At 43.3% G+C, this 21,796-nt stretch overlaps 2 protein-coding genes across 3 annotated transcripts; one reads left to right on the top strand and one right to left on the bottom strand.

Annotated features, from left to right (window-relative positions):
• Window positions 1-81: 81 nt before the first annotated feature.
• On the top strand, window positions 82-7,351 carry LOC106582997 (specifically androgen-regulated gene protein). The gene is made up of 4 exons (XM_014166692.3): window positions 82-201; window positions 2,966-3,137; window positions 3,397-3,592; window positions 5,157-7,351. The coding sequence occupies exons 2-4, from the start codon at window positions 3,033-3,035 to the stop codon at window positions 6,338-6,340; spliced, it is 1,485 nt and encodes a 494-aa protein (XP_014022167.3). The 5' UTR covers window positions 82-201; window positions 2,966-3,032; the 3' UTR covers window positions 6,341-7,351.
• A 1,120-nt stretch (window positions 7,352-8,471) lies between these two features.
• LOC106582996 (kinesin-like protein KIF17) lies at window positions 8,472-21,388 on the bottom strand. Of its 2 annotated transcripts, none has more exons than XM_014166689.3 (14): window positions 20,286-21,388; window positions 19,787-19,933; window positions 19,451-19,552; window positions 18,987-19,176; window positions 11,986-12,438; window positions 11,760-11,854; window positions 11,506-11,671; window positions 11,219-11,322; window positions 10,976-11,100; window positions 10,657-10,885; window positions 10,179-10,437; window positions 9,967-10,034; window positions 9,750-9,870; window positions 8,472-9,067 (listed from the first exon to the last, which is right to left on the bottom strand). In XM_014166689.3, the coding sequence occupies exons 1-14, from the start codon at window positions 20,514-20,516 to the stop codon at window positions 8,877-8,879; spliced, it is 2,481 nt and encodes an 826-aa protein (XP_014022164.1). In that variant the 5' UTR covers window positions 20,517-21,388; the 3' UTR covers window positions 8,472-8,876. The 2 variants fall into 2 exon arrangements, with proteins under 2 accessions (XP_014022164.1, XP_014022163.1); XM_014166688.3 differs by having other exon boundaries at window positions 9,967-10,037.
• Window positions 21,389-21,796: the final 408 nt, after the last annotated feature.

Consider the following 21,796-nt stretch of genomic DNA (forward strand, 5'->3'; position numbering starts at 1 on the left):
ACGTGCAGCTTGAACGAAGCCTTAACGGCTAGGTGTACTGTGCTCTGATTGGTTAATAATGTGTGGCACATGGTCTATTATCACCTGTAGTAGCGAGGTTCTGAACAGAAGCGCCGACGGTACAGGCAACAGGTCAGATGGACTAGACCTGCGCGATTAACGGAATGTGGTGTTACTAGCACAAAGCCTGTACAATTACAGGTAAGTGAAAGTATAAGACAATAGGGAATAGATTACCTGTATATTTTGTTTGATATTAAACTGAATGATTCTTGAAATTAAAACAAATGTATAGCCTTCATATTTTGCTGTAAACTATTTGCATGGCTACTGTATTTTGCCAAGATTGTATGGCTACTGTTAATAAGACACAATACCAGCATTTACTCATATGAGCTATATCCTCAATACAATTGCCTTTGTTAAAACATAGCTGAAATTGTCCTATGGGAGTGGCAAGATCAGAAAAATACTTTGACCCTGGTGTTGAATATCAGCTAGCAAATCTTAACCTGCTTTATGACAATGAAGTGTTATTGCCCATGTCACTTTAATGCCCCCAGCGCATGTGTATGTCTGAACAATTCCTGCAGCAATGTTTACAGTGTAGTTTGTCCTAAATGGATGGGGAATGACACATTTGTTTTTTATTGTGTGTCAGGTGACTCACCATCAAAGTCACATATTGGTTGGATTCAATATGCCCACACGGCTTCAGAGAGCTGAGCCAATTGAGTAAGCCCTTTGATCAGTGGATAATAATATTGTTCTGACTAATAAGTATATGTACTTCTATGTCAGAGGTGGTAGCTGAAGTAATGATTAACTAGATGATCTGTGGTCTGTCATTCTGAGGAAATGTCAGCAGGGTTTTACCCTACCTGCATAATAGCTATTAAAGCTCTGTACACACTGTACAGCAACTGAATATACTGTGTGGTGATAATCTGCATCGATTTATTTTCCCTTCTTGTGAACCCTCAAGCAATATTTTCCAAGACTTTGCTTTCAGCCATAGAGCAGGCGGATCACACACATTGGCATGATAGGGGTATGAGGGTTCAGGTATTTTGTGTCTCTTGGTTAAACATCTGTGAAATGCATAGTACAAGACACAATGGAGGTTATTAATTTAATATATTGAGCACTTGGGACTGGAAGGTTCTATCTGCAAAAAGCAGATTCTGAGACAAGATAATTGACTTAAAAGTGGCGGCAGGTAGCCTAGCGGTTAGAGCCAGTAACCGAATGGTTTCTGGTTCAAATACCCGAGTTGACAAGGTGAAAAATTGATCGATGTGCCATTGAGCAAGGCACTTAACAATAATTTGCTCCAGGGGTGCCGTACTACTATGGCTGACCCTGTAAAACAACAAATTTCAGTACAGCTATCCAGTGTATGTGACAAAAATATTTTTGCCGTTAAAGTAACCGAGTGGTTAAAAGTGTTGGGCCAGTAACCACAAGGTTGGTGGTTCAACTCCCCTAGCTGACTAGGTGAAAAAAGCCTGTGCCCTTGAGCAAGGTGCTTAACCCTGATTGCTCCTGTATGTCGCTCTGGATGAGAGCGTCTGTTAAATGACATAAATGTAAAAAGTTTGAATAGTGTCAGCAATTTTTATTTTGTATTCCTTTGAATTTAACATGAATTGGGTATTTACAGTATCATATAGGTGACAAAAATGCAGATACAATCTTAAATCCTAAGCTCTCGATATTATGCATATCTCACATCTAGTGAAACATCCATTGGAACATGCTACACAGTAGGAGACTGATAACCACTGATAAGGCATTTTATTACTTTTCTATCCAGTATCGACTGTATTGTTATTCCCCTATGGAACACTTTTCTTTTGAACCAGAATAAATGATGTCGTGTACTATCCATTGTCTGAATGACCTGCTACTGCCCTGCTATTTGCATGAGATCAGTCTAGATTGTGCCAGGTTGAAAGACAACAAACGTTATCACAAACTTCACATTCAAATTCAGAGCTCAAGAGCTGAAGATTGCAGGTTGGATGTATAATTTACATAAATGCTTGTGGATAGAGGACTTTACTTCCACAGGGAAATGGCCTGGTCAGGATGGAGCACTGTAACGTGACAAAGCCTCAGCAGTGAACAGAACAGGACTGCTATTGTGTATACTGACCTACTTAGTAGCCCCACTCAGGTGTTGAAACCAGAGTAGAGGCATTTCTTATAAATCAGGTATTACTTTATTATGGTCTCAGTCACAACACCACAAGAGCTACTTCAATATAATATTTGAGGTTTTTATCTCACATTTGTTTGTTAGTTGTGCATTCACACAATATGGAAAAAGGTGTGAAGAGGGATGTTCAACAATAGATCCATCGTTACCTACATTATTCTACATTTTTCAAAGACATACAGAAGAGGCTACTCTATCTATACCAACAGGTATATGGTTAAGTAGGATGCAGCGCTAAGAAGGGATATCATTTGTATTGTCTTTCATTCTCGCTGAAATTGATCCTGCTGAAGGAGATTAGAGTAGCGTGTTGTAATCTGAGTCACGTGTGGCCAGGAGAGTAGTTAGCTAAGATATCGCACAGAAAAATACTTAGCTATGATACCCTGTTATTCTCCACTAGCTCTGTTACCCATTCATCAGGTCCGTGTGAATCTGACTGTCATATTAAAAGGTTTAGAAAAGTGTGTGTGTGTGTGTGTGTGTGTGTGTGTGTGTGTGTGTGTGTGTGTGTGTGTGTGTGTGTGTGTGTGTGTGTGTGTGTGTGTGTGTGTGTGTGTGTGTGTGTGTGTGTGTGTGTGTGTGTGAGAGAGAGAGTTTTTGGAGTCAAATTATATTTGATTAGGTAAGTTTTATTTGTGGACAATTAGATAAGAAATAGTAATAAGTGCTATATTCAAAGTTCACAAGTTTAGTTAATGATTTTATTCATACATCAAGTTGTTTTGTATTTCTTTTTGACAGGGAAAGAACGGTTCTCCACTACCAACTTCTATTACTACCTTGGACTTGAGAAACCTTCATTTTTACAATGCCAAAGAGTGACACATGGCCCGGTGGCGTCGCCATAGGGACAATCACTGGCATGGACAGTGCAGGCAGCTGTGACAGTGTTGTCAGTATGAACTCTGGATTTGTAAGTACATTTGGTCATCCTCACATTTCTCAAGTTGTATTCCTGAACCTGCATAGGAAAGCAAGCTGTCCCAAAAATAAATAGATTTTGTGACAAATGACTGCATCTCAGAATGAACTGAATTGACAATAGCTTCAGGGATTTGTGGGGGACAGTTTGACATTTTGGCAATGAAGCCCCTTTTTCTACTCACTCAGAGTCAGATGAACTCATGGCAACGATTTGTATGTCTTTTAAGTTGGTCTGGTGTGTCTTACAGAGTGACAATAGCCTCAAGCACCTGTCTGCTGAGGAGAGGGCATGTCTCATGTTCTTGGAGGAGACCATAGAGTCCCTAGAGGCTGAGGAGGATAGTGCACTGTCCAATGATGAGCCTGACTGCCTGCCCACCACCGGCAACGTGGCCACCAAGATGGCCCACCTCTCTGCCTCCATGGGCCAAAACAAGCTCAACAGTGAGTGACCTGCCCAGGAGGGAATTACATCCTCTTGAATATCAACATACCGTACTTCAGTGGTGTGTATTCATGGATGCCAGTCTTCCCCAAAAAAATTGACCAAGAAAAAAAAAATACAAATATTTATCTTTCACAAGTTTTCTCTGTGTTTCATAATTTTCCTTCAATTCGGAAGAGGCTGAATGTACACTATATATGTACACTATATATACAAAAGTATGTGGACACCCCTTCAAATTAGTGGATTCGGCTATTTCAGCCACACCCATTGCTGACAGGTGTATAAAGTTGAGAACACAGCCATGCAATCTTCATAGACAAATGTTGGCAGTAGAATGGCCTTACTGAATGGCCTCACTTTCAATGTGGCACCGTCATAGGATGCCACCTTTCCAACAAGTCAGTTTGTCAAATTTCTCCCCTGCTAGAGTTGCCCCAGTCAACTGTAAGTACTTTTATTGTGAAGTGGAAACATCTAGGAGCAACAACGGCTCAGCCACGAAGTTGTAGGCCACACAAGCTCACAGAACGGGACCACCGAGTGCTCACGCCCATAGAGTGTAAAAATTGTTTGTCCTCGTTTGCAACACTAACTACCGAGTAACAAGCTGCCTCTGGAAGCAATGTCAGTACAAGAACTGTTGGTCAGGATGAAATGGGTTTCCATGGTCGAGCAGCCGTACACGAGCCTAAGATCACCATGTGCTATGCCAAGCGTCAGCTGGAGTGGTGTAAAGCTCGCCGCCATTGGACTCTGGAGCTTCCGACGGATGAATCTGGCTTTGGCGGATGCCAGGAGAACGCTACCTGCCCCAATGCATAGTGCCAACTGTAAAGTTAGGTGGAGGAGGAATAATGGTCTGGGGCTGTTTTTCCTGATTCGGGTTAAGCCCCTTAGTTCCAGTGAAGGGAAATCTTAATGTTACAACATACAATGACATTCTAGATGATTCTGTGCTTCCTACTTTGTGGCAACAGTTTGGGGAAGGCCCTTTCCTGTTTCAGCATGAGAATGCCCCTGTGCAAAAAGCGAGGTCCACACAGGAATGGTTTGCCGAGATCGGTGTGGAAGAACTTGACTGGCCTGCACAGAGCCCTGACCGCAACCCCATCGAACACCTTTGGGCTGAATTGGAACACCGACTGCGACCCAGGCCTAATCGCCAAACATCAGAGTCCGACCTTACTAATGCTCTTGTGGCTGAATGGAAGCAAGGCCCCGCAGCAATGTTCCAACATCTAGTGGAAAGCCATCCCAGAAGAGTGGAGGCTGTTATAGCAGCAAAGGGGGACCAACTCCATATTAGTAATCATGATTTTGGAATGAGATGTTCGACGAGCAGGTGTCCACATACATTTGGTCATCTAGTGTATCATGGTCGCTAGGCAAATTAACTAACAGGTTATAGAGCAAACAACACAATTATCACAACACACAGGTTGTAATATGGCTTTTTTCCTGGCTTCCATAGGGATTTTACCCACGCACTGCTACTGTAGTACATTCATCCATTTCAGCAGGGGAAAAAAGCATCTAATGATAATTTTGTTTGTCTTTTAGATGTATCAAAATATCCCAGTGATGAGCACGGTTACCTGGTTCCTACTCCGTTCATCCTGGCCAACAGCACCGCCTGCATCCTGCCCAGGCCAGGAATACCCCCAAATAATGAGAACTCTCACCCAAAGCCCCAGGTCACTGCCTTGGACAACACGCCATCTCAGAGCCATCACCCTTGTGTACCCCCTGAGGTCAATGTTGTGGTGATACCCCCTCCATCAAAGCCCAAAGACTACCCTTGTCAGAGACCACCCCCTTCACCCAGGGGCCCTCTGTCCTATGAGGCCCTAGTGCAGCTGAGGAAGAGTGCGTCCATGAAGAGAACCCTTCAAAGTGCCACAGCTGAGACCAGAGACTGGAACAGGCAGCCCTCTTCATCAGCCATTCCCATTGACCTGCACCATGGGAGCACACCCAGGGACCCCTCAGTCACCCCAGCCCAGGTCACACTCCCCCGAGAGCCCAGCAAGCACAATGACAGTCCTCCAGTAGTGTTCCCAAAACCCCCCAAAATACCCTCACACATTGCCCTGAATACCCAAAAGGGTACAGCCAACCCCACCACAGACTCCAGTGCCCCTTCCTTGAGCTCATCACCCACTGACAGGCATTTGTCAGACCCCCAAAAGGTGAGAAAGGAGGCCCTGCAGAAGCTGGGGCTCCTGAGAGACAATAATGAGTCCCAACCTAAGTCTTTTACGCCACTGTGCTCCTCCAAAGTGCACTCCACCTGTGACCTAACTTCAGCCAGTGTGGGAGTTAAAGCTCAACCCCACGGTAACTCAACAAGAAGCCAGCCCTCATCCACCGCCCAAGGACCCAGAGAACCTAACAGCAGGCCGGTACAAAGCAGCAGCTTCCTCCATCGCTCTAGGAGTGAGGAGCAGCCCCCCATACCGCCCTCACACCTGACCAAACCCAGTGGGGTCAAAGCTGCCACCCTAGAGCGTTCTGGTGTGGGGCTTGGGAGCTACGTGACCGACAACCGGAAATCTCCCAAGGATGAACGTTGCACCCCACCTGCTCCCATCAAAGCCCCAGAGCAGGAGAAAACAACGCTCGCTGCGCAGCCAGTGTCCACCCACAAGACCCCGCACTGCCCGGGCTTCAGTGTGGTGATGGTGCCCAGCATGGGAGAAGACAGACGAGAGGCTCTTAGGAAGCTGGGGCTGTTGAAAGACTAGGCCTGGAGAGAAGGTAGCCATATCTCTTCCCAGTGGATAAATGGATATATAAAAGGGGTATCAAATGGAACAGACTTCCTCTACCACCGTAGGCAGAGAAGCAGCATAAAGAGGGAATTGAATGGATTTCTGTAAATATTCTTAGCACTGAACGTGCTGCTTTATCAGGAAAAGACCTTCTTTGTTCCTTTTCTGTCTGTAAAACCTCTTTCTGCAGTCTAGTTTTCATGTCAGTTGTTTAATAACATATTTGCAAATTGTTTTTCAAGGGTTTTGCTGTTACAGAATCAGTCACTGCACACTTATACAGTAGGTCAGAGGAATGAATGCAACAGGCTTATTCAGAGGGGTTGGGTTAAATGCGGAAGACACATTTCAGTTGAATGCATTCAGTTGTACAACTGACTAGGTATCCCCCTTTCCTATTCATCATATTTTTGGTATAATTGTTGTGTAACAGACTGCGTTCATGGTATGCTTGCGATGAGAACATGTATTTGACCATACACTAAAAAGTTAGCCTATTGTGTGTCAGATTGTGACCATTTCCTTAATTTCGCCCAACCAGACTGAGCTTCCTGTTGTTAAATTACAGCCATTTTTTCCTCCAACCATCACAGCCCCATCAGATAATATTTTTTGTACAAAAAGAGAAAGAATTCTTTATATTCCCGAGACCCAACAATACATTTTTGTCTTCTCTAATGGACATTTGTTTTTGGTCCATATCTCTAAAGGCCATACATGCCACTGTGTTAGGGCCCATTGTACCTTTGAGAGGACATTCTGGGCTTTTCAATGATATCACTTGTGGGGGTGTGACTTGATTTTTTTTCTTCCTGGTTCTTCAAAATGGCTACCATCACAATTAGCACATTTTATATGTTGTGATTTTGATATTCAAATTGTTTCTAATAGGTAAATATAATTTCTTCACATTAAATAAGATATTGTTAATAAAGTGGACATAAAGATGTGCTGTTTTTCACATACTGTCCCCATTTACTGTAATGCTAATTGTTTTATATTTACTATAAACAGAGTCCCAAAGAAATGTTTATTCACCCAAAACACTTAACCTTTCCACCTGCCTTACCTTTCTCCCCCTCAATGCACCCTCCTCTCTTACAGACTACTCATTTTACACATGCCACTTTCGCAATGAGAAAGCTTACTCAGCTGTCTGTGTGTTATCAGATTATCTTGGACTGCACCTCTATGAACCTGTCCTACTGTGCTGGTCATTCTTGATGTCCAAAGAGCTCTTTCTTTTCATTTAACAGTATAAGAGGAAGGTCAGTATCTTATATAATAGTGTTGGAAAACACTATCTGGTAATAGTCACATCATCACATCATCAGTGTCTCCATGGTGCCACTGCAGTTCTCTCTCAGTGAGGGATTATTATAGTGTAGCCGTATCCATTTCTGAGCAGAGAACTTTGCATACAATGGCGTCACATCTCGCAACTGAAAGAACCGTGGTCGGTCAAGTCATATTGAACAATAGATGAAAAAAAATCTATCCATTGCCTAAGTGGGAAACACCATACGGAGAAAGAAGAGATGGTTTGATTCATCGATATACAGGACACACAACCCTGAATTTTTTTATTGTGATGGTAATTTATGTGGTTAGGGACATTAACTTAAATGTCGTATTCAGAATTGTCAGAGGTATTGTAATTTGTAATTTTCAGGAATGCTAAATACATTTTGCTGCCGAGGAAGCCTGGCTCAGATTGCTTGTAAAAAACAATTCAGATTGGCTGTGTCACTCAGCTCCCTGGAGATCACAAAGTCGCTCCACACTTGTCTTGTTTGCAGACAACAGGGAGGTTTGTCTTTGACACATCCTTTCAGAGGCCAGGAAACCGGAGGCTAACCTACACGGTCACATGTGGCCTGTTAACACTCTGCTAATATGACAACACCACCCTGGCCGCAGAGCACTCGTTGAGTCATCCATCTCATGTCACATTGAAACTGGTCTAACATGTTTGGCTCTCAGATCTCATTTCTTCCCTGATGGTGAAGATGACCTTCCTATTACTGATGCTCACAGCTAAATATTTTACAACCAGACGCATTCTGTGAAGTGAATGAGAACTAGACATGAAATGCACAAGATCTACAGAAAATATATTGTATTAACAGTTCATCCAAAAACCACAAGAGTGATAAATAGCACATTCAGGGTTGGATAAACCATCATATCACAGCATTAAGAGTCAGTGCAAGCACTATGGTGTGTGGCATTAGGTAGTAGCATAATGTTAGCTAACATTTAAAAAGGTGCTAAAAAACAAACACACCAGTAACATCACATTGCCAGACCAAGTGTCCATGTAAACGTGACATTATATTGCTGGTTAGCAAAAGTTCAATAGTGCACCAACACCACAGGGTCAATCACAGTGGATTAATGAAATACTCTACCTAAACAAGTCAACAAATAGTGAGATCTCTAGGAGTCAAAAAGGGTGGCAGGTAAAAATTGAGAGGTTGCAGAAGAGTGCCCCTCTAGCCCAGCTCTCTCAGTTCCCCTCATAGGGGATGTGCGTTTTGCTTTTCTTCCTCTTCACCTTGCCATTGGATGGGGTGATCCCCAGTGACTCGAGGCGGAAGGGGCGAGGGAGGAAGGATTCAGTGCTAAGTGAGGGGCCGATGTTGGAGCCGCTGGAGGTCAGGTGAGGCGTCCCGTTCCCCTGGGGTGCTGAGTGAACTGCTGCAGGGGAAGAGGTCATCAGTGGGACAACAGCAAATATAGGGCAAAGGATCTGTTGAAGTTAAGTGGATAGCAGGCTAGATCTTTTTAATGTTTCCAGTAACTGACTTGGACCCTTATAAAACAATTGTATACTAGCAAGCAGTACGTTGGTACTATATGTGGTGCTATAATTGTCACATTTTATTTGAATGTTCATTCCAAAAGTATCTGAATTGTATTATTTTCTTATAATTTCAGGCACCTCCCCCTTCGGCCTGCACACCTTATTAAATACCAATTCATAGTTTGCCTGTTTTTATGTTAACATTAACGACACCTCAGTCACAGTTGTGCCTCTACATCTGCATTGCTTGCTGTTTGGGGTTTTAGACTGGGTTTCTGTATAGCACTTTATGACATCTGCTGATGTAAAAAGGGCTTTATAAATACATTTGATTTGAGTTGTAACTCCAGTGACAGTTGAACTCAGATAAGAGTGCCCTCTGCAGCTTTCCGTAAGAAAAGAAACCCTATCCATGTATAACATTTACAGTTAAGAGCAGTGAAAATGCACTGGGCTGGGCGAGGCTAACATAGCTTATTTGTGTAAATACAGTACATTTTTAGTGAGCAGATCTGCTCTCCCTCCTGTAGCCTGGGCTGTGGGGTCAGGGGAAGGGCCTGTAGCTCCTGGTCTTACCCAGTCCCTTCAGGGGCTCACCGCCCAGCAGCTGGTTGGCTCTCTTAGGCTTGAAGTAGTTGCTGGCGAAGTTCTCGCTGTCGCTGCGGTTCAACATCTCCTTATATCGGTCCTCGTCATCCTGCACAAAACATAGGCAACAATGAGGGACCATAGACATTTTATGTTTTAATTCTCATATCCCATAAGAAACGTTTTTAAAAAGATGAGTACACACCTGAAAGGACTCTCCTGTGTCAGCCACTGAGCTCCTGCGTACAGAGAGCCTCTGAGCTGAAGGAGCTACTGCTGAACGAGAGACGGGACAGAGGATGCACGCAATCTCAACATATAAAATCTACACAAAAAGCCCATCCACTAAAAATGTGAACATTAATCCTATCTTCAAAGAAATCCTCACAACATAATTTCTCCCCGTCCTACACTCACCGGATGGCAGGGCCGTTTTCTGCACCACCACCTCAGGCAGCCTCCAGGTGGCGCCGTCTTCATCCCAGGTGGCCTCCTTCCGCAGGCGGTCCAGGTTGCTGTAGTTGCAGTCACGGCGGACCAGAGGGGCCATGCGCTCCAGCAGTGCCTGCAGCAAATGGCCCTCCCTCTCCAGCCTGCGGACGGTGGCCAGGTAGTCGTTTCTCTCTAGCTCAAACTCCGCCTGCAGGTCCCGGATCTCCAGCTTGGCCGCCTTCAGCTGTGAAATCACATCAGGAGAACACCACTTAAAACTAGACCATACAGGCTTAAGTTTACTCTTAAATCTTATATCTATATCACAGTTCATAATGCATTCTTAACAGAATCAGCAATCAGAATCAATAATAAAAATGAGCGTAAGAAATCTAGTACAGGAACATGCGTGCTAGTAGATAAATCATTCATCTGGCATTTATTTTCCATGAAGATGTCCCACCTTGCCCTGGGTGTTCTCTAGGAGTCGACTCTTAGCATGGACCTCCTCCTGGATGGAGTCGTAGACATTGAGCATCACATTGTCACTCTCCTCACGGTTCTCTGCCAGGGCCTCAATCAGCTGCTTCTTCCTCTGGTCTGCCAGGGTCTTCCTCTGTCGGTGTCTCTGCTGTAACTCCTTGTTCCGAGCCTGCTCCCCTCCCACCACTTCCTGTTCCAACTGCTGCAGCCTGGAGACAGGACAGGGCATCAAGCCACACTATCACACCACTGGACATGATGTTATACAAAGGGTATATTGTGGGTGTGTGGTCACTCACCTCTCGAGGACATGCTTCTGGTCCAGAGGGCCTGGGGTGCCAATGGGAGGGGAGTCTGCATTCTCCTCCCCCTCAGACCCTGTCTGGACACTGGTCACCTGGCGAGATGCCTGTGTCTGGCTCACCTACAAGAAGAGAAGTTACAAACGTCCTTAAAGGGACCGCTCCATTCTGATGTGTACTACTACAAAATGCATGCATAACCTGTTATCCACAAGTATTGGGAACTTGAGGCATGTGTACCTTGGCCAGGGCTGGTTCCAAATCAGCATGCTCATGTGGGGCAGCAGTGACACAGCATGACTCCTCCTCAAGAGCTTGTTTCATAAGAATGGAGATCTCTGACTCTAGGCAATGAGAAAACAAGGCATAGTATCATGTAAAGTACTAGAGCAACATCTATACACTTGAGTGCTAAAGGTATTTATCTTAATAAAATCTCTTATTAAAATCCTTGGCTATGGTTGTCTAACTGTGTGATAATGAATTGGTTGGTTATTCTAATGTAGACAGGGATGTTGTAATGGTACCAGCCGTGGTAATATAGTGCCCTCTGCTGGCCCTAGACTTCTCCAGACTGGACAGCTTGGTCTCATATGAAGAGCGCAGAACAGCTATGTCCTCCTGTAGCTTGGCCTTGGACTCCTGCTCAGCGTTATACTCAGCCTGAAGCCTGGCCAGCTTCTCCTCGTACTCCTGGAGGTCACAAATAGGTCAGGTCATCTACCCCTCCCAATGAACAGCCTCTCAGTCAACTAACCCTGTGGAAGAGTACCCTACCCACCTCTTTAATCTTCTCCTTCTCCTCCTCAGTACTGCTGGACTGTGGCCTTGATGGACCAGCAGAGGGCCCCGCAGACAACTGGCCAGCCAGAAGCGCTGATGAATATGGTACAATTGAGAATAGGGCAATTTTAGACAAGACACAATAACCTAGCAGTTTGATCTTCTATGTGAAAACTCTTACTCACAATGGTAAGACAAAGTGTGGAGAAAAACATGGTTCTCACATGACAGGTCGCCACTGCCCAACTGGCCAGAGATGAGGGCGCGTAGTTGCTTGATTTCCTCCTGATACTCTCGGAGCAGGGCATCCTTGGGGTCCTCATTGATGCGGGGCCTGTTCTGGATGTTCTTGGCCCTGTTGGCGTAGCGCAGGGTGCTCAGGCTCTCCTCATAGTTGTTGTCTGCAGGCGAGAGGCAGGCCACCATCAGGGTGCGAGTGTTCCCTCCCAGGGAGTCCTGCAGCAGCCGGGTCAGCTTGGAGTCTCGGTAGGGGATGTGTTTGGAGCGGCCATCCACCAGGGCAGAGATGACGTTGCCCAGAGCCGACAGGGACAGATTGATCTTGGTGGCCTCACGGAGCCGCTCCCCAGTGGCACCAGTCTTAGACTGCCTCTCACTGCCTGCCAGGTCCACCAGGTTCAGTTTTCCCGCACGCAGGTGGTCCTCGCCAGCTGAATCTGAGACCACAGGACACAGACAGTGAATATTAGGCCTCAAAGCCAAGGGCTAACACAGACAAGAACACGCATTATGGTTGAGTTAGCTGTCATAATCTGCCGTACTAGTACCTCTCCCATCTTTTGGACCCTGAGATCTAGATACACTGTGTATACATATACAGTGCATTCGGAAAGTATTCAGACCCCTTCTCCTTTTCCACATTTTGTTAATTTAATCAAATTTAGAATAAGGCTGTAATTTAACTTTTTTCCCTCATCAATCTACACACAATACCCCATAATGACAAAGCGAAAACAGGTTTTTAGGCATTTTTGCAAATGTTATAAAATAAAAAACAGAAATACCTTATTTACATAAGTATTCAGATCCTTTGCTATGAGACTCGAAATTGAGCTCAGGTGCATCCTGTTTCCATTGATCATCCTTGAGATGTTTCTACAACTTGATTGGAGTCCACCTGTGGTAAATTAAATTGATTGGACATGATTTGGAATGGCACACACCTGTCTATATAAGGTCCCACAGTTGACAGTGCATGTCAAAGCAAAAACCAAGCCATGAGGATGAAGGAATTGTCCAAAGAGCTCTGAGACAGGAGTGTGTCAAGGCACAGATCTGGGGAAGGGTACTGTAGCATTGAAGGTCCCCAAGAACACAGTGGCCTCCATCATTCTTAAACGGAAGAAGTTTGGAACCACCGAGACTCTTCCTTGAGCTGGCTGTCCAGCCAAACTGAGCAATCGGGGGAGAAGGGCCTTAGTCAGGGAGGTGACCAAGAACCCGATGGTCACTCTGACAGTGCTCCAGAGGGACAACCATCTCTACAGCAGTTCACCAATCAGGCCTTTATGGAGAGTGGCCAAACGGAAGCCACTTCTCAGTAAAATCGCTGCCAAAAGGGCTTCAACAAAGGACTGAGTAAAGGGTCTGAAAACGTATGTAAATGTGAAATATCAGTTTAGTATTTTTTATAAGTTTGCAAAAATGTCTAAAAACATGTTTTTAGTTTGTCACTATGGGGAATTGTATGTAGATTGATGAGGGGAAAAAACTATTTCATCAATTTCAGAATAAGGCTTTAACGTAACAAAATGTTGAAAAAGTCAAGGGGTCTGAATACTTTCCGAATGCACTGTATATAAGGTTTAGTTTGTCAATCATGCTGTACAACATTGGCAGCTAACCGCTGAATTGCAGCCCATACAGTGGAAGTCGGAAGGTTACATACACTTATGTTGGCGTTATTAAAACTCGTTTTTCAACCACTCCACACATTTCTTGTTAACAAACTATAGTTTTGGCAAGTCAGTTGGGACATCTACTTTGTGCCCCTCCCACAAGTCATTTTTCCAACAATTGTTTACAGACAGATTATTTCACTTATAATTCACTGTATCACAATTCCAGTGGGTCAGAAGTTTACATACACTAAGTTAACAGTGCCTTCAAACAGCTTGGAAAATTCCAGAAAATTATGTCATGGCTTCAGAAGCTTCTGATAGGCTAATTGACATCATTTGAGTCAATTGGAGGTGTACCTGTGGATGTATTTCAAGGCCTACCTTCAAACTCAGTGCCTCTTTGCTTGACATCATGGGAAAATCAAAAGAAATCATCAAAGACCTCAGAAAAAAAATGGTAGACCTCCACAAGTCTGGTTCATCCTTGGGAGCAATTTCCAAACGCCTGAAGGTACCATGTTCACCTGTACAAACAATAGTACGCAAGTATAAACACCATGGGACCACGCAGCTGTCATACCGCTCAGGAAGGAGACGCGTTCTGTCTCCTAGAGATGAACGTACTTTGGTGTGAAAAGTGCAAATCATTTACATTACATTTTAGTCATTTAGCAGACGCTCTTATCCAGAGCGACTTACAGTAGTGAATGCATACATTTAATTTCATTTCATGAATTTAACAAAAAAAATGTATTTAAAAAAAAAAAAAAACATTTTACAAATCAATCCCAGAACAACAGCAAAGGACCTTGTGAAGACGCTGGAGGAAACAGGTACAAAAATATCTATATCCACAGTAAAACGAGTCCTATATCGACATAACCTGAAAGGCCGCTCAGCAAGGAAGAAGCCCCTGCTCCAAAACCGCCATAAAAAAGCCAGACTACGGTTTGCAACTGCACATGGGGACAAAGATCATACTTTTTGGAGAAATGTCCTCTGGTCTGATGAAACAAAAATAGAACTGTTTGGCCATAATGACCATCGTTATGTTTGGAGGAAAAGTGGCAGGCTTGCAAGCGGAAGAACACCATCCCAACCGTTAAGCACGGGGGTGGCAGCATCATGTTGTGGGGGTGCTTTTCTGCAAGAGGGACTGTTGCACTTCACAAAATAGATGGCATCATGAGGGAGGAAAATTATGTGGAATATATTGAAGCAACATCTCAAGACATCAGTCAGGAAGTTAAAGTTTGGTTGCAAATGGGTCTTCCAAATGGACAATGACCACAGGCATACTTCCAAAATTGTGGCAAAATGGCTTAAGGACAACAAAGTCAAGGTATTGGAGTGGCCACCACAAAGCCCTGACTTCAATCCTATAGAAAATTTGTGGGCAGAACTGAAAAAGCGTGTGCGAGCAAGGAGGCCTACAAACCTGACTCAGTTACACAAGCTCTGTCAGGAGGAATGGGCCAAAATTCACCCAACCTATTGTGGGAAGCTTGTGGAAGGCTACCCGAAACGTTTGACCAAGTTAAACAATTTAAAGGCAATGCTACCAAATACTAATTGAATGTATGTAAACTTCTGACCCACTGGGAATGTGATGACAGAAATAAAAGCTGAAATAAATCATTCTCTGTAATATTATTATGACATTTCACATTCTTAAAATAAAGTGGTGATCCTAACTGACCTAAGACAGGGACTTTTTACTAGGATTAAATGTCAGGAATTGTGAAAAACTGAGTTTAAATGTATTTGGCTAAGGTGTATGTAAACTTCCGATTTCAACAGTATGTAAATATACCGTACCAGTCAAAAGTTTGGACACACCTACTCATCTTTATTTTTACTATTTTCTACATTGTAGAATAATAGTGAAGACATCAAAACTATGAAATAACACATTTGGAATTATGTAGTAATCAAAAAAGTGTTAATCAAATCAAAAGTCCATCATTACTTTAAGACATGAAGGTCAGTCAATCTGGAAAATGTCAAGAACATTGAAAGTTTCTTCAAGTGCAGTAGCAAAAACCATCAAGCTCTATGATGAAACTGGCTCCCATGAGGACCGCCACAGGAAAGGAAGACCCAGAGTTACCTTTGCTGCAGAGGATAAGTTCATTAGAGTTAGCTGCACCTCAGATTGCAGCCCAAATAAATGCTTCACAGCGTTCAAGTAACAGACACATCTCAACATTAACTGTTCAGAGGAGACAGTGAATCAGGCATTCATGGTCAAATTGCTGGAAAGAAACCACTACTAAATGACACCAATAATAAAAAGAGACTTGAGCAATGGACATTAGACCGGTGGAAATCTGTCCTTTGGTCTGATGAGTCCGAATGAGAGATTTTTGGCTCCAACCGCCATGTCTTTGGGAGACGCAGTGTAGGTGAGCGGATGATCTCCGCGTGTGTGGTTCCCACCGTGAAGCATGGAGGAGGTGTGATGGTGCTTTGCTGGTGACACTGTCAGTGATTTATTTAGAATTCAAGGCACACTTAACCAGCATGGCTACCACAGCATTCTGCAGTGATACACCATCCCATCTGGTTTGCGCTTTGTAGAACTATCATTTGTTTTTCAACAGGACAATGACCCAACACACCTCCAGGCTGTGTAAGGGCTATTTGACCAAGAAGGAGAGTGATGGAGTGCTCCATCAGATGACCTGGCCTCCACAATCACCCGACCTCAACCCAATTGAGATGGTTTGGGATGAGTTGGACCGCAGAGTTAAGGAAAAGCAGCCAACAAGTGCTCAGCATATGTGGGAACTCGTTCAAGACTGTTGGAAAAGTGTTCCAGGTGATGCCAAAAGTGCAAAGCTGTTATCAAGGCAAAGGGTGCCTAATTTGAAGAATCTAAAACATAAAATATATTTTGATTTGTTTAACACTTTTTTGGTTAGTAGATGATTCCATCTGTGGTATTTTATAGTTTTGATGTCTTGACTATTATTCTACAATGTAGAAAATAGTAAAAATAAAGAAAAACCCTTGAATGAGTAGGTGTGTCCAAACTTTTGACTGGTACTGTAGCTAAATAAACAAATGAAGAAATGTGATAGTTAATAGTCATTGAGGGAGGGAGGGAGGGAATATCATGTCACATCCAGGGGGAAGCCTTTGAGCCTAGGTCAGAGTAAAAGACATATCCTCTGAGAGTAATTGAACAAGGCACCTTGCAGCAACTGGTCTCCATTGGTAGTTCATCAGCTACTCTTTGACCACAACCAATATGCAGAATATTATGTTATGTACACTGAGTGTACAAAATATTAGGAAAACCTTCCTAATATTGAGTTGCATCCCCTTTTGCACTCAGAACAACCTCAATTCGTCAGGGCATGGACTCTACAAGGTGTCGAAAGCGTTCGACATGGATGCTGCACCATGTTGATGCCAATGCTTCCCACAGTTGTGTCCAGTTGGCTGGCGGTCCTTTGGGTGGTGGACCATTATTGACACACATGGGAAACTGTTGAGCATGAAAAACCTACCAGCTTTGCAGTTCTTGACACAATGAAACCGGTGTGCCTGGCAGCTGCTACCATACCAGTTCAAAGGCACTTAAATCTTTTGTCTTTCCCATTCACCCTCTGAATGGAACATATACACAATCCATGTCTTAATTGTCTTAAGACTTATAGATCCTTCTTTAACTGGTCTCCTCCCCTTCATCTACACTGATTGAAGTGGATTTAACAAGTGATTTAAGAGATCATAGGTTTCACCTGTTCAGTCTCATGGAAAGAGCCAATGTTCCTAATGATTCACTCACCGAACAGTTTATTAGGTACACTAATCTAGTACCGGGTCGTACCCCCCTTTACTCATAACATGATGCAGCCACCACTATGCTTGAAAATATGGAGAGTGGTACTCAGTAATGTGTTGTATTGGAATTGCCCCAAACATAACACTTGTTATACCATGGAATTGTTGAATACTCCTTTCTGATTAGCTTGAAGGGCATTCTAGGGCATGCATTATTTCCCACAGTAGAATTGAATGGCTATAGTTAATTTTTACATGTTTTGTTTGAGCTGCTTTTGAAAGCAAGTCGGATTGAAAACAGTAGTGGTATTGTTGAATTCGATTTTCATAATAGCAAGCTAGGACTGATGGTTTGTCTAGCTAAACTAACAAGTCTGTTTGTTTGGTTACCACAGCAACTAGTACTTTAGCTATCTAGTAAACTTGCTAGCTACTTCAATGGACGTTGAACACATTTCTCCAGGCAAATGAACACATTTCTAGTGGCAAATGTGTTAATGGTATAAAAGGGATAATCAACTTGGGGCTCTATGCGTTCCCTGGAAAATAATGCAACTCCGTGGAAGCTTAGTTCCTCTCCGCTAGCCCATCATGGAACACACCTTCCACGTCGTTCATTATTTTCCACAGAACGCATAGGTTCGTATTGTGGAGTAACTACAATATTGTTGAGCCATCCTCAGTTTTTTCCTATCACAGCCAATAAACGCTGTAATGGTTTTAAAGTCACCATTGGCCTCATGGTGAAATCCCTGAGAGGTTTTCTTCCTCTCCGGCACCTGAGTTAGGAAGGACGCCTGTATCTTTGTAGTGACTGGGTGTATTGATACACCATCCAAAGTGTAAATAATAACTTCACCATGCTCAAAGGGACATTCAATGTCAGCTTGTTTTTACCCATCTACCAATAGGTGCCCTTCTTTGTGAGGCATTGGAAAACCTCCCTGGTCTTTGTGGTTAAATCTGTGTTTGAAATTCACTGCTTGACTGAGGAAACTTACAGATAATTGTATGTGTGGGGTACAGAGATGAGGTACTCATGAAAAAATTATGTTAAACACTATTATTGCACACATGCAACTTATTGCAAGTTATTGTTACTTGTTTTGCAAATGTTTACTGCTGAACTTATTGAGGCTTTCCATAACAAAGGGGTTGAATACTTATTGACTCAAGACATTTCAGATTTCATTTGTTATTCATTTGTAAAAATGTGTGTACATTTTTTTCCACTATGACATTATGGGGTATTGTGTGTAGGCCATTGACCAAAAATCTAAATGTAATCCATTTTAAATTCAGGCTGTAACAACAAAATGTGGAAAAAGTCAAAGGGTGTGAATACTTTCTGAAGGCTCTGTATATGGTTTTTGAGGTTATTTATGCAGCTGATAGGGCTGTTTCAGTTCCATGGATTGCAAAGAGACAGAAATATGACTCAACATTCCAGACTCCTCACTAGTTTCTGTTTAACTCAATGAATATGTGTGTATTAGTGACTCATCTGTCGAGGCGGGCTGTGAATGACTGAGTTTGTGTGTGATGATGCACAGACAGAGGGGTGATCTCACCTGTATTGCAGATCTCCATGTGAATGGTAAAGATGGAGTGGGAGCGGGAGGAGTCCTTGTTCATGAGGGTGTAGCCCACAGATCGATTCCCCCAGCCCTGCACCATAATGCGCTCACACTCCCCCACGCTGTGCACAGTGTGCAAGGAGAGGTCTCGCACATATACACCATGCTCTGGGTGCTCCTTCAGCTGACATCCGCCAACAAGCACACGCACACAAACAACAAACCTGTCATCATATGAGGACACCTTAAAAAACTCACAAACAGGCACACACTTCCCTGTCCTATTCTTAAGTCGCCAAGGTAACAACCATTGTGCCGGAAATACAAATGCCCACCGCACAATGAAGCGGTTCCCTTCCTATCATCCCATGGCAAGAAACAACCTATGTCAGAAACATAAACTTGCAGTACTTAAAAAATGAATACCCCTCTAATATTCGGGTACTATGGTTTCTTACCTCCATTTTCTGTTTGGTGTCATTTCCCAAAAGGTCTCGGATTTCTTCATTGTAGATCTCTAAGTAGGAAGCCCTCACCAGGAACTTTGTATTTTCTGCACACTATCTTACACAGAAGACAACTAATGAATAAGAACCTATTCTTGAGAGGAAACACTTGATAATGAAGCACATTCATGTGACCTACAGTAGTACAACCTGGCCACTCCAATAGGCCCTGCCAGTCATACAAAGGCCTTGTCTGAGGTCAGCTTTTCCAACCACAGCAATTCTGAAATAATGATCCCCACCAACTTATCCTTGGTGGCATTACAATATTGAAGGTGAAGACTGTACCTGAATGCTCTCGAAGATGTGCTCAAAGGCCCTTGGGATGACCCCTCTCTGGGCTGCTGGCTCAGATACCCCCTGCATGGTGAAGGACTTGCCACTTCCAGTCTGGCCATATGCAAAAATTGTTCCATTGTACCCTTCAGTCACCCCCTGTCAGTAGAAAGAACAGTCTGTTTGCCTCAACCATCACATTTTCAATTGACAGTGCAAAGACAAATTGACATGCTTGTAGATTTTTTTTAAGCAATAGGTCTATATGCTTACAATTAATTTCAGCAGTAGATTAATAGCAGCCTCTTCTCTAAATGATGAGCTCCGAGGTCATTAGCAAGGGGATATACTGTAGCTTAGGTGGCAGTGGCACACTTGTTTTCCTAACTGTGACATGTATTTCGTTTCAGATCTCTACTGGAGGTGTCCAATAACCCAAGAGCTGGTGCTGCTGCTTGAAATCCACCAAAATCAAGTTGTGGAATTGTAGTAGGATTTATTGTAGGCCTACCTCAACCAAAGGGTAGGCGATCTCGTTGTACATCTGCTCAGTGGTTTGGCCAATGAAGTAGGTTCCATCAAAGGTGAATTGTTTTGGTGGCTCCTCCTTCGCCCCTGGCTTCTTGATCAAACACTGACACCTACTCATCTCTACTGATACTACCATCTTACAATTCAGTATTTGCTCCCTATCATTCATCGGCCGACACCTGACCACTACCTTCACTGACTCTGAAGCCATTTTTGCCTCTGTCTTCTTGGTATGTCTGATATCAGGCAAGCACTGGTGACAAGTTAGCAAGGCAAAGTCTGACACCAATGTTTGTCTATAAGAATGATCTCTTGATATTGGCTACAAAAGTCTATATCATCATTGGCTACCAATGTCAATATCAATCATCAGTTGTTGAATCCATTTCAGGCATTGTGCAAGCTAGCGACAAGAAACAATAATTGTCGTTACAATAGTTTAGATTACTGTTCATTTGTAGCTAAACAATTAATCTCACTAGCAGCTATGACAGACATCATCCAGCTGACATACTATCTGATCAAAATAATAAAGTCTAACATCAACCTGTTGATCTGGTCACAGAAGCAAGATAGCAAATCAGCATGATATAGTCAGTAGCTAAACTAGCTATTTCACATTGACCAAGTATCAAAGCAAAAACAACCTGTAACATTACCGACGTTAGCTAACATATCAGGCCGCTTATCGGTTGGATTGGCAGATGACAAGTCCATCAATGAATACAATCCGTGCACAAAAACAAAACAAAACTGCTAAACAAAGACTATCAGATCGCCTGCTCGCTCTGTCTGTCTGTCTTCCCACGGCGTTCCAAGTTGCTAGGCAACCATACACTTCTGCGATCAAACCACGTCTTGTTGTAAGTGCCAAGAAGAATCGTCCAATCTTCCAAAGTCCATTATTTAAAAAAATCTGCCCAAACAACAGATGTAGGTCAAGTTCATAGAAATATGTGTTCATTTATGCATATGTACAGTACCAGTCACACCTACGTTCTACATTGTAAAAAAAATGTGAATACATCAAAACTATAAAATAATACATATGGAATCATGCTCTAACCAAAAAAGTGTTAAACAAATCAAAATATATTTTAGATTTTAGATTCCTCTAAGTAGCCACCCTTTGCCTTGATGACAGCTTTGCACACTCTTGGCATTCTCCCAACCAGCTTCATTAGGAATGCTTTTCCAACTGTCTTGAAGGGGTTCCCACATATGCTGAGTACTTGTGTTGGCTGCTTTTCCTTCATTCTGCGGTCCAACTCATCCCAAACCATCTCAATTGGGTTGAGGTTGGGTGATTGTGGAGGCCAGGTCATCTGATGCAGCACTCCATCAGTCTCCTTCTTGGTCAAATAGCCCTTACACAGCCTGGAGGTGGGTTTTTGGTTATTGTCCTGTTGAAAACAAATGATAGTCCCACTAAGCGCAAACCAGATGTATCGCTGCAGATTGCTGTGGTCACCATACTGGTTAAGTGTGCCT

The sequence above is a fragment of the Salmo salar genome, chromosome 22 (assembly GCF_965601325.2).
Source record: "Salmo salar chromosome 22, fSalSal1, whole genome shotgun sequence".
Classification (NCBI taxonomy): domain Eukaryota; kingdom Metazoa; phylum Chordata; class Actinopteri; order Salmoniformes; family Salmonidae; genus Salmo; species Salmo salar.